The 17,434-nt window shown below is 41.3% G+C and overlaps 1 protein-coding gene across 4 annotated transcripts in view; it reads right to left on the reverse strand.

The window, feature by feature from the left end:
• Positions 1–1,040: 1,040 nt before the first annotated feature.
• psme3ip1 (proteasome activator subunit 3 interacting protein 1) overlaps positions 1,041–17,434 on the reverse strand; it is a 34,195-nt gene continuing 17,801 nt past the window's right edge. For 3 of the 4 annotated variants that reach the window (XM_061722349.1, XM_061722347.1, XM_061722348.1), the window contains exons 5-7: positions 6,947–7,085; positions 5,875–5,969; positions 1,041–1,995 (exon numbers count right to left, since the gene is read on the reverse strand). In XM_061722349.1, coding sequence (XP_061578333.1) covers positions 1,733–1,995; positions 5,875–5,969; positions 6,947–7,085 — 497 coding nt within the window. In that variant the 3' untranslated portion in view covers positions 1,041–1,732. The remainder of the gene's footprint in view (positions 1,996–5,874; positions 5,970–6,946; positions 7,086–17,434) is intronic. The other variant, XM_061722350.1, reaches the window with a different exon arrangement.

Here is a 17,434-nt window from a genome sequence, read left to right on the forward strand (position 1 = left end):
TTTCAAGTATGTTGCACACATTTCTCCAGTTTCTTAATCTTTGGTATTATGTCCTGTAATATGAGACATTGAAAGTAAGTCAAAATGTTATGCTCTGGAACATTATTTTAAAAATGTTTCACAATTTGCACATGCTTTAAAGCAGCTTTGCACACATGGGCCCAGCGACCCCTCCAACATGCTCTTTTTCTACCGGTCTCGTCACTGACCAGGCGTTTCTTTTCAGTACCACTTCACTTTTCCAGCTGTTTGTCCCAACTTTTTTGAAGCTATCACAGAAATAAACTAATCATTTTCATTAAATGGTGAAATGCCTTCTTTCAACACCGAATATGATTTGAAATTCACTATAAGTAGTAAGTGAGTAAAATGTATTTATAAAGCACATTTAAAACTGACCAAAGTGCTGTACATGATAATAATTAGGTTAAGGTGTTCACACTGCAATGGTTGTTTAATCCCTGAGTATCTGAAGAAACTGTTCAGATTAACAGATTAAGTAGCACATGATTTACAGATACAAAATTTAGTCATACCGTAATTAAAGCTGAGCAGCAATTAACTTGGTGATATAATACATTCACCTTCACCTAAGTACAGATTGTAATCAAACTATTAAATTCAAAGTAAGACTTGAGCCCTTCCCCTTCTAAATCATGTCAGTGTCATTGTAAACGTCCACTTTTTACATTGTGATAACTGACATATTGATTTTTGAAGCCTTTTCTTCTTCATTAACTGTAACTGTCTTCACTGTTAATAATATACGGCTTTATCAGATTTCATTTGCAAGTCATTGTATTCAGTTTTTAACTTTGATTTACACAATATTACAACTTCATGAGGATTGGGGATGTAGAAATGAGGTGCTGATAATGTTCAAAAGTTGTACATTTTCCAGCAGCTAAGCCCCTCTTTTCTGGTACTGTTGTAAATGTTGACATTTTAAAAACACAAAGTCCTTACAAAAGTAAAAGTAAAAGTAAAAGTAACCCCCCCCCCCCCCAAAAGTGTCATGCACACAAATCTTGGTAATCACATAAAAGGGCAAGTTCTTTATTTTTCTGTTCAGACACAGACCAACAAAACAGCACTCCAATGTTGAGACAGCAACAAACAGTTCAGCATCATTCCAATAGGACTTGAAAACAAACTGCTGATGGGATCATACATTATTATATAACACAAACAAAATCCTTTTTCAAACCATTCCAACTCTGCTTTTCACCCTGGTGGAAAGTAAGTGGCCAGCGAGTGAGACTCCTCACTGCTGCTGACAGTCTAAGGCAGCCTCGTCCTTTTCTCCACAGCTGTCAATCACTGTTCCTTCAGCCAATAGCACAGCTTGCAGTCGCTGTGGCTTCAGCTGGGAGGGGGGCACATGGGAGGGGGGGGCGGGATGTCGTCGGGGGAGGCAGTGCGGGAATGGTTGCTCAGCTTAAACTGTGTGAGATTTGATCGAGGGAAGGAAGGGGTGTGTGTCACATTTTGGAGCCACAACAACAAAAAAATAAATAAAACACAAACAGATCTGGTTCAGACTAGCATTTAACGACATTTTCATTTACAGCTATGAAAACAAGAGGAACATGGGGTCTGTGTTAGGAATATTCAATTCATTAAGTGTGTGAAACTTTTAATCTGTGTAGCAGTTTTCTAATTGTTGCAAGCTTGCAAGTGTGTGTGTGTGTGTGTGTGTGTGTGTGTGTGTCGATTGTGTTCTATTCTGTATTTATCTGTAGGCCCTGTTGTGCCGCGGGTATGGAGACATGATTGCATCTACGCTACCTTCGCTGTCCGAGCTGCTGTCAGAGTCGCTGCTGCCAGAATAAACACAGAGTCCCGGTAAAACACCGACACACATGGCTGCTGACGGCAGGTGTATGACGCCCTGGTGGGAGCTCAGGGGAGCCGACGGCGATTTGGCCGTCAGGCCGGGAACTGCTCGCTGATCCTCGGCCTCCCCCGTCCCTCCTCGTGCTTCACGCTCCTGTTCTGAAAAGGACATCCTACCGTCAGGCTCAGGGGTCGTGCACCATGATATCCCCACAGCCTCCTCTCTTCATGAAGCAGGCGGGAAACTTAACAAGGGGAAACTGCTGAACTGAGGGTTTAGTCCAGGGGCATCAACATCTACAAATCTGGATGAAGGTTGCAACATTTCTCAATTTGGTTTAATGAACTTTAAGAGAAAACATCCAGACACACAAGGAACAGTTCAGGTTCGCTTTAAATGCACATAACTGGATAGCCACGACTGCATAATGAACACTGGAACACTGCAGAACACACAGGCCTAATGTACTACACACACAAGTTTTTCTATTGGTATTTCACTCAAAAGCAGCTCCATGCATGGGACTAAATGTGGGTAAATATTAGGGCTGTAACGATATATCGTGCCACAAAATTTTGCGACACAAAAACGTCACGATACGTGTCGTGGAGGTGAAAAACTGTATCTGATATTGGGTTATTAATATTAATGTATTGTGTTTACTAGTAACATCCTATTGGTGCAGCGGGATCACGTGACGACCTCGACCCGCGGACCAAAATGTCACTACGCTCAGAAGAAACTAGTACCGTTTTGAGTCCCGATCACGGGATCCCAAAGGTGGAGGATGAAACGATAACGGGTTCACCTTACGGCCTCAGGCTGGAGCAGGTGAAGCTCTGAGCTCTGGCAGAAAATAAATAACAGTCATGTTGCATTTGGAGTTTGGGACTTTTCATACTTTATTTATTTACTTAATTTTAGTTGTTAAATTTCTTGAAAATAAAAAAGTCAAGTCATACATGAGAGAAACTATTCAGTTTGTGGCAAAATATTTGTACTTGTATGAAACTGAAGATGCATAATGAAAACCTGACATTTACTTTTAGTCAGTTTGTGGAAAATGGTTGGCCTGGTTTGCTCTTTAAAACTTAAAAAGTTATAAAGCATTACAAACTGGAACACTAGGGCAAACGCACAGCATTGTTTTGTATTTTGTGTTTTTCAAATAAAAGACCATTTTTTCCAGTCAAATGTTCCTCATTCAAGGTTGTTAAAAAAATACTTTTTGTATTGTATAAAGCAGGAGTCTCCAACCCTGGTCCTCAGGACCCAGTCCTGCATGTTTTAGCTGTTTCCTTGCATCATCACACCTGATTCTAATTAATGGCAGTCATCAGCTTGTCATCCAGGTCTGCACAAGTCTGTTAATGACAGTCATTTATATCAGGGAGCTGAAGCAGGGAAACATCTAAAACATGCAGGACAGGGTCCTGAGCACCAGGGTTGGAGACCACTGGTCTACAGTGAACAGTTTTAGGATAGGGGGGCATTTCATTTGTACTTTGTTTGTGCCTTTCATTTACATATTCTGTGATCCCTAGTAGCAGAGTACGTAATATACTTCTCATCTAAAAATATTGAAATGAACTGAATTTGAACTAGTTCAAAATGAAAATGGTGAACTATGAACGTGAACTGTTCATTTTTAAACTATGTGAACTGAACTTTGAACTAGTTCATGAGAAGTATGAACTTGGACAACACTGGCAGTAGGCGACCTAGGGGCTCCGTGGCCTGGCTGGCTACTAGTCTGGCTGGCACCTGCAGGCATGCTGCTGCTGCCGGCAGCTCTTTCCTCCATAAAGGGCTTCAGGAAGCTCATGACCTGGCTGTTTCTTCATGGCCGGTAGCCCGAAGCCTCCGATCCACTATTGGCGCTTTTCCACTAGTACCTACTCAGCGCGACTCGACTCTCCTCGTCCCGGTTTTGCGCTTCTCCACTAGGGGTGGAGGCGGGTGGAGGCCTGCCGAGTAGGTACTTTTTCTGTATCTATTCTGCCGAGGTTCTAAGCGGGTGATGGGGAACGACCAGATCTACCAGGAGCTCTGTCACTTCATAGCTGCTCGCGGCTCCAGCTGACTTTTCAGCAGCGCCGAGACAAACTAACAAAAAAAAAGCGTCGCCGGTTGAATCTCTCTTTTTCTCAACATTTCAACTTTATTTTTCAGCTCACGAAATTTTGACTTTTTTGTCAACATTTTAACTTTTTTCTCGAAATTGTACTTTATTCTCGATATTTCGACTTTTTTCTGGAAATTTCGACTTTTTTTCGAAATGTCGAGAAAAAAGTCGAAATGTCGAGATTGATGTTGAAATACAATTTCAACATTAAAATTTCGACTTTATTCACGAAATTGTATTTCAACTTTATTCTCGAAAGTTTGACTTTATTCTCGAAATTTCGACTTTATTCACGACATTTCGACTTTCAAAATTCGAGAATAAAGTCAAACTTTCGAGAATAAAGTCGAAATACAATTTCGTGAATAAAGTCGAAATTGTACTTCAACATTATTTTCAACATTTCGACTTTTTTCTCGACATTTCGACTTTTTTCTCGAAGTCCACAATAAAAAAAAAATCTTCCTCCTCTAAAATATTATTTTTATTTTTCTCCTGCCTGGCCCTAATACTCTTTCGTACTATCAGCGCTAGAAAAGGCGCGTTAAATATATTATGATTATTATTGTTATTAATATTATCATAAATATATTATGATAATTATTGTTATTCATATTATCATCATATCACATTAACTCCTCTAGTAGTTAATGTGATATTCTTTTGAGGACAAAGCAAACCCTGTTTAGGCCAAACAAAACCTAAGACACAATTAAAGCTGCAAGCAGCGATGAACGGGCGCTCGCACTCATGGCCACTGTCCCCCATAAGCATATCATAAATGACTCCACCCACGACTTCCTATGTCAAACCATTCAAAAGTTATAGCAGAAAATAGGGACAACCAATCAGAAGAAGGGGGGGGACTAATTCAGGCCAATGAAGGTCAAGGACTCAATACAGATTCCGATGACACCACCCACGACTCTCTATGTCAAACCATTCAAAAGTTATAGTCAGAAAATAGGGACAACCAATCAGAAGAAGGGGCGGGGCTAATTTTCACCAATTATGGTCAAGGAATCAATACAGAGTCTGATGACACCACCCACGACTCTTTATGTCAAACCATTCAAAAGTTATGGCAGAGAAAAGTATTCTAGGGGGCGCTGTTGAGCCGTAGTTCACTTGTTGCTAGTCAAACTAACAAAGCAGTGACAGACCTGGACGACTCAGGGGAGCGACTCAGCAAATCTAATCTATACAAAGTTTATGTATAAAAAGAAAGAAGACGGGACTATCAACAAGAACGCAGTGATTTGTACATTTTATTTGGTAAAAAAGAATTTTCCTCTCAGCGGAACTGCTCCAGCCTGAATTATCATTTAAATGCTAAACATGTCCGGACAAGTTCCACTGTAAATGTTACAGCTACTAGTACTTGAATTGTTGTATTGAGTCAGCTTTAGTTTTAATTTTGAATTGAGAGTCTGTTTAAGTGCCTATTTGAGACTCAGCCTTATTTTATTTCTGAATTTTATTTATTTAACTGTACTTGCATTGCATTTTTGAATAATGCTCCTGGCCTAATTGGTTTGCTGATGTGATTGAGCTTTTTCTTTTGACTTTCATTTATGAAACACACTTCACCAACAAAAATGTAGATTTCAAATCTTCTCTTCTTAGTGTATTCAATTGATTAGTCATGCACTGCAACTTTGTAATGTCCTAGAATTCAAATTCTTTATTTGGAGACCTTTAGCAGATATGAGATTAAAATGCGATTAATTAGATTAATTAATAATACATCCTGTAATTAATTAGATAATTTCTTCTAATCGCCTGACAGCACTAGTTTATTTTTCTTATTTAAAAAGTTTAAAACATTTTTTCAAAGCAAAAAAAAAAAAGGCTATTTCAGTGTAAGCGTTAAAGGCAGAGTCCCTGTGTGGAAAGACAGACTGTAGCGCACCTGTGAGTCTTTCTCCATTTCCTGTCTCTTCTGTTGCTGCTGCTGGCGTGATTTCCACCTTCAGCTTCTTACTGCTGTCTGATGACTGCGAGGAGCTGCGTTAGAAAACACAGTTGAGAAGATTTAGACACACTCCACTCTTAGGCAGTGTTCATTCAGCTGTTTATTTTGTAAAAGAATGTTTATTGTGGTGGTGATGATGATGTCATCATTTTTAGGAGGATGTTGCATCTTACAACATATCAAAGAGCAGTAAAACATTTAATCTGAAAAGGAGATCAAATCATTGACATGGCCAGCTAGCAGTAATCACCCTTCAAAAAAAAAGAAAGAAAAAGGAATTCAAAACAATTGAAGGTTTATGAGTTAAACCTAACAGTTTTACCAAGGCGCGTCACACACTGCATCAGCTTTAGAAAAAGGTCCAATTAATCAAATAGTTTTGTGTAATATGAGTGATTTTTTTTTTCTTTTCAAAAATAGCTGACTGAATATGAGGGGGGATTCCATTTTTTTTTGTAATCAGGGGGTTGTAGTTGGTCTAAATAGGGAAGAGTATTAAGGCCAGACAGGAGAAAAAATGTTTGAGAGGGCAAGATTATTTTTTTAATTGTGCACTTCGAGAAAAAAGTTGAAATGTTGGGAAAAAAGTCGAAATGTCCAGATTAATGTTGAAAGACTATTTCAAGAATAAAGTCGAAATTTTGTGAATAAAAGTAGAAATTTCGTGAATAAAGTCAAAATTTCGAGAATAAAGTTGAAATTTCGAGAATAAAGTCGAAATTGTACTTCAACATTAATCTCCACATTTCGACTTTTTTCTCAAAGTGCATAATGAAAAAAAAATCCTCCTCATTTGTATTTTTCTCCTGCCTGGCATTAATACTCCGTATAGTTTATTCCTTATCCAAACCTTAAAATGTGTTGGTTAAACCGGTAAAGTACAGGCAAGGGCAGCGACCAGCTGCTGAGAGGAGCAGATCATTTAATGACTGAAAAGCAGATTTATGGACATCTGACCAAGCATTCAAAAAATACATATTAAATTTAACAGATGGACATGTGTTCGTACTTGCGCCTTTTCACAGCTCCAGCCAATAAATGGGCCTGAGACAGGTGACTGGTCTTATGCTCCGCCCCTAAAGGCTTAGGCAGCGCCTTCTTCTCGGGCTCTCTGCGGCTCTCTCTGGCTGCTTGCTTCACCAGAGCGCTGTGGAAGTGCAGAGTTAAGGTGGACAAACCCCAGTGGAGCCCCAGAGGCCAAAGCTCGAGACATCTGCAACATCTTTGCATTGGTGAGAAAACATGAGTTCTGAAAGGAGAAAGGCAAAACCAGGGCAGAGAACTGCAGCACCAGAAGGTGATGACCAAAACTCAGGAGATATGAAGAATGGTTGAGATGCAAATAAACAAGCACTGGACAAAGACACATAAAAAAAGAGAGTTTGAGGTTAAAGGAAAAGGCACTGAAAATTCCATTTTAGCATTTTCTTTTCAGTTACATCAAAAATAATTTGCTGTAGCTTTAAAAATATTCCATGTACAACTTTTTGAGTAAATACCAAGTGATCAAATAATTTGTGTAATCAAAAAAACTAATGATATTTCTTTTTGGCATTTTTTTTAACGTCACATTCCTTCAAGAAGTTGAAAAATAGAGGTTTCAGACGATGCTGAGATTTCTGCCACGATTTCAGAAAACATTCAGGTTCAACTGACGCTTTACATTTAAACTTGTTTGGAAACTTGATAATATTTTAACTACTGATTTTTGTCTGACTTTTATCCATTCTTTTTTGTTTAAAATTTTAAAGATTGTGCTTTTTATTCATGTTTAAATGTTTGTAAAGCACTTTGAATCACCTTGTTGTTGAATTGTGCTGTAGAAATAAAATTGCCTTGAGGGTGAAAGCACAGGAAGCTGTCTCTGTTCCTTCAGTTAGCCAGTAAAGATGTGAAAACTTGCTTTACTTCCCTTGTTGCCCTTCAACTGGAAATTCCAACTAGAAGCAGCATCATGTGGCATTATTTTGATACATTTACTGCTGAGTGGCAAGGCAAGTTTATTTCTATAGCACAATTCAACAAGGCAATTACAAAGACACGAATTAAAACATAAATAAAAAGCATGATTTAAAATTCAAACAAAAAATAAAGAAATATGAACAAAAGATAAAATCAGTAGTTAAAATATGATCAAGTTTTGGAACTGCAGGTTTGGAGCTTTATTCAGGTGCAGCTGAGAACAGGCGAGTCTGACGGTGCGTCCGAAATGCCATACTAAACAGTATATACTCAAAAAATATACTTAAGTTCGGCACACTTTTGAGTAAATATCAGTAGTATGCATTCATTGGGACGTACTAAACAGAGCCACACGGCACTTTCTGTCGTTGGGAGGGGGAGTTGTTACTATGGTTACTATGGTAACAACTCCTTTCACAGCAGCAGTAGCAGCACACCGCTCTTTCCCGTTTATCCTGGCCCAAACAATTATTATATAATATTATTATATATGAATATTATAATATTAATATTATACAGGGATGAAAGCAAAAAATATATTTTTGACTGAACATTTTTTTCAGGCCAGTTCATATCCCCCTCCATCTCTGCGCTGCACCACTTTAAGAATGACCCCCTTTCTGGCTCCACTGAATTGAATTCATTCTTAGATAGCCTCAACTTTCCTGTTATAGGCTCCGATGCTGCTAAAAATCTTGACTCGCCATTAACGGTAGAAGAAATTAATCTCGCTGTGAGAAGTATGCAAAATAACAAAGCTCCTGGCCCTGATGGATTTCCAGTGGAATTTTTAAAGAAATTTCAGGATAAATTGTCCCCTTTATTGCATGCTGTTTATAAGGAATCACTGGAACATGGCACTCTTCCTCCCACTTTAAGGCAAGCCTCCATAAGTCTCCTCTTAAAAAAAGATAAGGATCCAACTCTCTGCGGCTCATACAGACCTCTTTCGTTAATAAATGTAGATGCTAAGATCCTTGCTAAAGCCTTGGCTTATCGCTTGGAGAACATTGTGCCAACTATTGTTTCAAATGAACAGACAGGATTTGTTAAGGGGCGACAGTTATTCTTTAATGTGCGGACACTTTTAAATATTATTCACTCTAAAACTGTCACCACAACACCTGAAGTCGTAATCTCGGTCGATGCTGAAAAGGCATTTGATAGGATTGAATGGGACTATTTATTTACTGTACTGAAGAAGTTTGGGCTGGGGAATGGGTTCATTTCTTTGATTCGTCTCCTTTACACGTCTCCACAAGCAAGCGTTTCCACTAATGGCATTCAGTCCAATTTTTTTACTCTAGCCCGTGGCACCAGACAGGGGTGTCCCCTCTCTCCCCTATTATTCGCACTAGCTATAGAGCCCCTGTCAATCTTTCTGAGGTCCTCCCCCACTTTTACTGGGATCTCCCGATTGGGAACAGAATATAAGCTGTCACTTTAGGCTGATGACTTACTGTTATATGTCTCGGATCCTGTCCTCTCCATTCCTTCAATTTTATCTGCTTTCCAGAGATTCGGGTCTTTCTCAGGCTATAAAGTGAACGTATCTAAAAGTGAATGCTATCCCATTAATGACTCAGCAACACAGCTCGTACAGTCAGATATCCCTTTTAAGATTAGTCCTTCCGGCTTTAGGTATCTTGGGATCAACGTAACCAGAACGTTAAGCTCTCTTTTTTCTGCTAATCTCTCACCTTTAATGTCTACAATTAAATCTGACCTCCATAGATGGAAAAGCTTACCTCTTTCATTAATTGGAAGAATTAACGCAGTTAATTTCTATTTCTGTTCCATTGTCTTCCACTTTTCTTACCAAAACACTTTTTTAAAATAATTGATCAAACTATTTCTGACTTCTTATGGTGTGGGAAGGCTCCTAGAATCCGCAAATCCACACTTCAGAGATGTAAATTCAATGGCGGACTGGCACTTCCCAATTTCCAACTGTATTATTGGGCAGCACATATTCAAAAAATTTCATTTTGGTTCAAATCGGTGAATATGCCATGGTGTAAATTGGAGGCACAGTTATGCATTTCATCCTCTTTACCTGCTCTACTTACCTCATCTATTCCATCCAACCTCTCTGTCTTTACAAATAATCAAGTGGTTCACTCCACACTTAAAATTTGGTATCAATTTAGGAAACACTTCAAATTTAAGTCAGCATCTACTTTAGCTCCATTACTGAACAATCATTTATTTCGACCTCCGCTTACAGATTCAACCTTTCTCATATGGCATAATAAGGGCCTGAAAAGTTTTGGAGATCTTTACAAGGATGGTATCTTTCGCAGCTTTGCAGATCTCTCAGGTGAATTTAATCTCCCGCCTTCTCATCTCTTTCGATACTTTCAGATTAGACACTGCGCTAAAGCTTTGTTTCCAGTTTTTCCATCCTCTCCGCCGACTCTACAGTGGGAGGTGCTTTTAAACCATGATCCACTTCAAAAATCACTGATCTCTAAGGTTTACGATGACCTTCTGTCTTTCGATCTCTCTCCAGTTATTAAAGTTAGGGCTGTCTGGGAAGATGAACTGGATCTAAATTTGGAGGATGACTGGTGGGACGCTGCTCTTAAAAAAATTTACACAAGTTCATCCTGCGCTCGTCTTACACTTATACAGTTTAAAGTACTGTTTAGAGTCCACTTTTCTAAAGCTCGACTCTCACAGATCTATCCCAGTGTCACTGACGAATGCGACAAATGTCATGCCTCGTCCTGCAATTTAACCCATATGTTTTACTCTTGCCCACTACTTTCTCGCTTTTGGTCGAATTATTTTGACACCATGTCAAAAATACTCTCAGTGAATATAAAAGTCTCCCCCCATGTTGCCATATTCGGGCTCCCAGAGGACCATGGCCGGTTTACTTCAAACCAAATAGACATTTTGGCTTTTACTTCCTTACTGGCAAGACGCCACCTTCTTCTCCACTGGAAGTCGACTAAGGCTCCTTCTAGTACCCAGTGGCTCAACGACACCATGTTTTTTCTGAAGCTGGAAAAGATTAAATATTCACTGAAAGGTAGTTGCAACAAATTTTATAATAAGTGGCTTCCCTTTCTTACATTCTTCCACTCTCTCCAGTCCCTGCCTCCTGATTGACGGATCCCCCCCCCTCCCTCTCTTCTCTCATTCCTTTCTTTCTTCCTCCTTTTTATTTACTTTTCTTTTTTTTTTTTCCCCTTTTTATTCATCTATTTTGTTAATTCATACTGTTTAGCTTAAATACTTAAATATTACTTATATATAAGAATATAATAATTTTCGTGTATTTGTCATTGTTTTGTGTGGATTTTTTGTTCTGTTCTTAATCCCCAAAAAAAAAAAAAAAAGGAGGTAGACTGTATATCTTTTTTTTGTTTATTCCTGTTCAACTGTGCCTTACCCCCTAATAAAAATATCAAAACAAGAATGACCCCCTTTCTGCCGTGCGGTCGCTTCCCAAAGGTTTCAAGTAAAAAAGTTAAATGCTGTATTAGCCCTTCTGTTTTTTATCACCATTTGATTCGATCCGATCCGATATTGATGTGAGTTAGTGTTATTAAAAATGTTTTTTGAGCTGTTGCCTGAATTATATGACTGTAAAATAACTAGTGAAATAATAATTTCACAATAATTATTGTGAAATAACTAAAAAATAAAGAACTCAAATGGGTCTTTCAATATCCATTTAAAGTGCAAAAAAGAAGGAAATTGCAACAGCTCATGCAGTAAACAAATCATTTTAGCTTGTCTAATTTATTCTGTCACCAGGCACAGCTCGCCATGAAGCACCTGGCATTTTTCAGGTGTCATGACAAACCGTGTGTCCAATTACAGAAGAAACCAAACAAGCTAGTAAATATAGATGATATGAACTTCATTGAACTTATTTAACGTTTTGAAATTTAAGCTGAAATATCCAAAACACTGAACACTGGTTGTGCACGGTTGGGTGTGTGTATGAGTGTGTATGGGTTTTTGTTTTGTTCACGAGGGCAGTGGGGGCGGGCGGGGCAGAAGAGCGAACAGTGTCCCCCGGCTTTTAGTGACGCCTCTTGCAGCATTTTCTCCAAAGAAAACTTAATTTAGTTTGAGTTTTAAAAACCAACGCTTTGTTTTCTTTTTTTATGATTTTTTTTACCCATTTCATCACCCAGTGCCTCATGCCTAAGTAACAGTCCTGGGCATTGCTCCCCTCTGCCAACCAGGGAGGGCCCTGCACTGAGCTCAGGTCTCCTTCTTATCCTGAGGAGTGACGGACAGCTTCTTTTCACCAGACAGGGTGGGGTTTCTCTGGCCGGACGTAGCGCGTGGAAGGATCACGTTATTCTGGCCAGATCCTCCCCACCCCATCTTTTCCCCCGGTTGGCCAGAGGGGGCAGTATAGCCCAGGACTGCTGCATGGTTTTGTGAGGGTAGCTCACATTAGCTACCCAAGGGAACATGGGGAGAACATGCAAACTCCACACAGAAAGGCCCTTTCGCCAACCCCACCCAGGGTGTGCAGACCGATGAAGAGCCACCATGGACCCCTTTCTGCAAAAGAAGCAGACGTGTTCCCCGCACCAGACGACTGCGCTCACTGATCAATACTGCAGCTGATCTGATATATGAGGCTCTCCACGGTTGATGGTGACGGGTTTCAACAAATGATGCACCAGTTCAACCCAGAGTACGTCCTGCCATCCAGAACCCATTTACCCACTTGATGTAGAAAAAATACGAGGCGTTTTATTTTATTTTATCATTTATTTTTTATATAACACAATTGCCTGTCCTTAAAAAATGAAAAAATAATGGACAGAGGTTTATTTATTTATGGATTTATGTCTATACTGACTGATCACTGTGCCTGTCCTTGTTTTTTTTATTTACTTTTTGTATGAACAGCAGCAAAGTTGAATAAAATATCTATTTTTCATTGAAGTACCCATCTTTCTCGTGTGTATTATCATTTGCCACATAATTAAAGCAACCTCATACTAAATTTAAGAAAACAATTTTTGCATTTTTTTGTCATATAATTTCATCCAAAACTTGTATAAATCGAAATGTGTTTCTTTGAGTGGCAGCCCTGTCATGGCTTGGCGGACAATAAGTTCTGGTACCCGACCGGACTGAACAGCGCAATGCACAGGTGCTGTATGCAGGTTAGGTACAGTCAGCTGCAGAGATGAGCGGACCTCAGCAAACCTCCATGAGCCGTTTCTTTACTGGTTGTTCGAGTAAAAGAAATAGTGATGAACAAGTGGAAAATCCTACCAAAAAGAAAAGCAAAAGCTTTAATCGCAAGTACGACATTATGTATATAAAATACGGATTTGTTGCAACGTCGATTTGGAGGCGCCAAACCCACTATGTATTTTATGTGGAGAAACGCTCGCCAACGAAGCAATGAAGCCATCCAAGCTTCAAAGACACTTAAATACAAAACATCCTTCTCTCAAAGACAAACCAGTGGATTTTTTCGAAAGGAAAAAACGTGAGTTAGATTTGCAGAAGCAAGTTTTAAAGGCCACAACATCAGCTAACGTTGCTGCAACGAGGGCTTCATATCTCGTTGCTCACCGGATTGCAAAAGCTAAAAAGCCCTTTACAATTGGGAGAGGAGCTAATACTGCCTGCTGCAAAAGACATCTGCCTCGAACTTTTGGGGGAAAAAGCAGCTGGCAAAGTGGGAAAGGTTCCACTTTCCAACAATACTGTTGCCAGGAGAATTGATGATATTGCCGCGGATATTGAGGGACAATTGCTGGACAGAATAAAAGCATCTCCGTGGTATGCAATACAAGTGGACGAATCTACTGATGTGGAAAATTCTATTTCTAAAATGTTTATTAAAATTGACATAAATTGTCAACCGGTCCCTGAGCTTTTTGTTTATACTTCTGCTGGTCCTTGGCACAAAAGAGGTTGGGAACCCCTGCCCTAATGAACCAATTGCCAAGCTAATAGGGAAGAAAGCCCTAACTAAGTGTCTCCTGAATGGTCTAGCAGTCAGTGCCCTACAAGACACGGGGGCCCAAGTGAGCATGGTTGATCGCTCCTGGAAAGAGACATACTTACCTGACCTTGACATACGACCACTGACTGAGCTTATGGAGGACGAAGAAAGGCTCAAAGTATACGCTGTAAATAACGGAGACCTTATTCCGTTCAATGGTTGGGTTGCGATCACTGTCAGTTTGCCCGAAAATGAAGACCCCAACTTGGCTATCAAAGTGCCGTTCCTCGTTAGCCACTTGCCCTTAGAAACGCCACTGATCGGGTTCAATGTGGTGGAAGAATTGATAAAGGGAAAGCCTGAGAGATTACTCCTGGTGTTAACCCGTCTGCTGATGGGAGCTATGTCAATCCCCAATGACACTGCTGAGACCATTGTGCACTTTGTCCAGGCAAAGAAATCTGATACACATCAGGGATAAGGGACGTCTGAGGACAGGGCAGCAGGACAGTCATCCCCACTGGCAGTGTCGCCTGGGTAAAGTGCTGACTCCCACCTAACCTTGACCAATCAGATACTCTGGTGTTATTTGAACCTGACGAGAATAATGTCCAGCTGCAGCAGCTTGATATCGGCGAGGGTCTGCTGGTGGTTCAGAACGAAAAGAAGCCATTTTTAGCTGTTCCCGTGGGAAACCACATGAAGCATGACATAACCTTGCCCCGCAAATCAGGCATGGGTAGTGTCCAGCCAATTAAGAAGATAATTGACACTAACTCACCTGGAAAGGACACAAGAGTTCACAGTGTCACTACAACTCCTACTGATACAAGTCTGTCACCGCCACAATGGGAGCCGCCAGTCGACATAAGCCACCTCGATGAAGAACAACAGAGAGTGGCAAGAAAGATGCTGTATGAGGAGTCAGCAGTGTTTGCCAGGGACGCCAATGATATTGGGTGCATCCCAAGTCTACAGATGGCGATAAACCTGAAAGACAACATCCCTGTGCAGAGAGCATACTCTTCAATACCAAAACCCTTGTTTGCCGAAGTGAAGGAGTACATCCAAGACCTCATAGCAAAGGGATGGATTGTCAAATCAAAGTCTCCTGATTCAGCTCCTGTCGTGTGCGTCCGCAAAAAGGATGGCTCACTGCGCCTTTGCATAATTATCGACTTCTGAACCAGAAAACAATTCCTGACAGACACCCGTTACCCCGGATCCAGGATCTGACTGACACCTTGGGTGGTCATTCGTGGTTTAAAATCCTTGATCAGGGCAAGGCCTACCAACAAGGTTTCATCCTGTCAAACCTGTCAAACGCACCCGCAGCCTTCCAGAGGAACATGGAAGAGATGTTGTGCTCCCTCAGGGATGAAACCTGTATACCTTACCTGGACGACATTCTTTGCTACGCAAAAACATTCGAAGAGCACGTAGAAGGAGTTTGCAAAGTCCTGAAAGCACTCCAAGAACATGGCGTGAAGCTGAGACCCGAAAAGTGTGAACTGTTTCAAAGACAAGTCCGGTATGTGGGTCATCTTGTATCTGCAGATGGTGTGCAAATTGATCCAAAGACCTGGAGGCTGTGCAGTCCCTCAAAAATAAGACTCCACAGACGGTTGGTGATGTAAGGAGACTCCTAGGATTTTTGAGTTACTACCGCAGCTACGTCCAGGATTTTTCCCACATTGCGAAACCAGTATATGAGCTCCTCCAAGTCAAACCAAACCAGTCACTAGTTCAGCCCCAGCGAGGAAAGAGCAGAGGTCCCCAATTGCTCTCTAGAACTCCTGTGAACTGGACCAGCGAACACCAGAGAGTATTGGAACAGCTCATTGACCTACTCTCCCACCCACCAGTGCTGGCCTACCCAGACTTTAGCCTACCATTCTCACTGCACACTGATGCCTCAGAGCAGGGTCTTGGCGCTGTACTTTATCATCGGTAGGAAGGCAAGTTGAGAGCACTAGGTTATGGTTCCCAAACGTTGTCCAAGGCAGAGAAGAACTATCGTCTGCACAGTGGGAAGCTAGAATTCTTGGCACTAAAATGGGCAGTGTATGAGAAATTTACAGATTTACACAGACAACAACCCCCTCACGTACGTTATGAGTACGGCAAAGCTTAACGCCGTTGGACACGGGTGGGTGGGGGAGTTGTCTGATTTCCGGTTCGAGATCAAGTACAGACCTGGAAAGGTGAACATAGATGCGGACACCCTGTCACGTCTACCCCTTGACATGGACAAGTATGTAGCTGAGTGCAGTGAGGAGCTGTCACAGGAAGTTGTGCGTGCAACCTGGGATGGGAGCATGGCCGCCCAGAAACAAGATGTAGCCTGGATCGCAGCCCTCACACTTGCTACAGACACTACTCCAGAGCCCTCAGTCATCCCAACCATCAGCCGGGATGAGCTGATCAAAGCTCAAAAGGGAAGACAGAGCGATAGGAGACGTTATCAAGCTGAAAGAGGCCAATGCAGTGTTGAACAATGACACAAGACAGGCCACGAGTAGAGCAGCAAGCAAACTCCTCCATGAATGGAACAAACTGCACCTGGAAAGTGGACTTGTGACCTGTGAAAGGAAACAGTTGACCTGACCTGTGACCTGTGAAAGGAAACAGTTGGTTCTCCCTGCCAAATACAAGTCTATGGTCCTGAAGCACCTTCATAACAATATGGGGCACGTAGGAACAGAGCGAGTACTGTCCTTGGCATGACAACGCTTTTACTGGCCGTTCATGAAGGAGGAAGTGGTCGAGTATGTCACGAGGAAATGTCCCTGTATAAAAGAGAAAAAGCCAGTAAGCCATGTCCGGGCTCCTATGGGGACGATCACATCAAACTCACCGTTGGACCTCATATGTATTGATTATCTGCACCTGGAGACCAGCCGGGGTGGGTTAGAATACATCCTGGTCGTTGTGGATCATTTCACAAGATTCGCACAAGCTTATCCAACAAAGAATAAGTCCGGACGGACAGCAGCTGAGTGCATCTTCAATGATTTTATCCAACGCTTTGGATACCCTGGTCGCCTACACCACGACCAGGGCCGTGAGTTTGAAAACGAGCTCTTTAAAACCCTTCGTCAGAAGTCTGGAGTTGGACATTCCAGAACGACACCGTATCACCCTCAACGCAACCCGGCAGAGATGTTTAACCGAACACTCTTGCAGATGTTGAGGACACTTGGTGCAAAGGAGAAGGAACGCTGGAAAGACCACCTCCAACATACTGTACAGGCCTATAATTGCACCCGCCACAAGTCTACTGGGTACTCACCCTACTATCTCCTGTATGGGCGACAACCCCGTCTCCCTGTAGACTTGTTGTTTGGTCTGATGGAAGAGAAAGACCCTGTATCACACAAGAGCTACGCAGAGAAGTGGGCAAGAAAGACGTCTGAAGCGTACAAGATCACCAGCGAGAACAGTAGACAATCAAGTGCACGAGGCAAGTTCTACTATGACAAGAAACTGAAAGGTGTAGTTCTGCGTCCTGGAGATAGAGTCCTAGTAAGGAATCTTAGCGAGCGTGGTGGCCCAGGGAAGCTCCGATCTTACTATATTGTCAAGGAGCAAGTA

This window comes from Cololabis saira, chromosome 5, assembly GCF_033807715.1.
Source record: "Cololabis saira isolate AMF1-May2022 chromosome 5, fColSai1.1, whole genome shotgun sequence".
Taxonomy (NCBI): domain Eukaryota; kingdom Metazoa; phylum Chordata; class Actinopteri; order Beloniformes; family Belonidae; genus Cololabis; species Cololabis saira.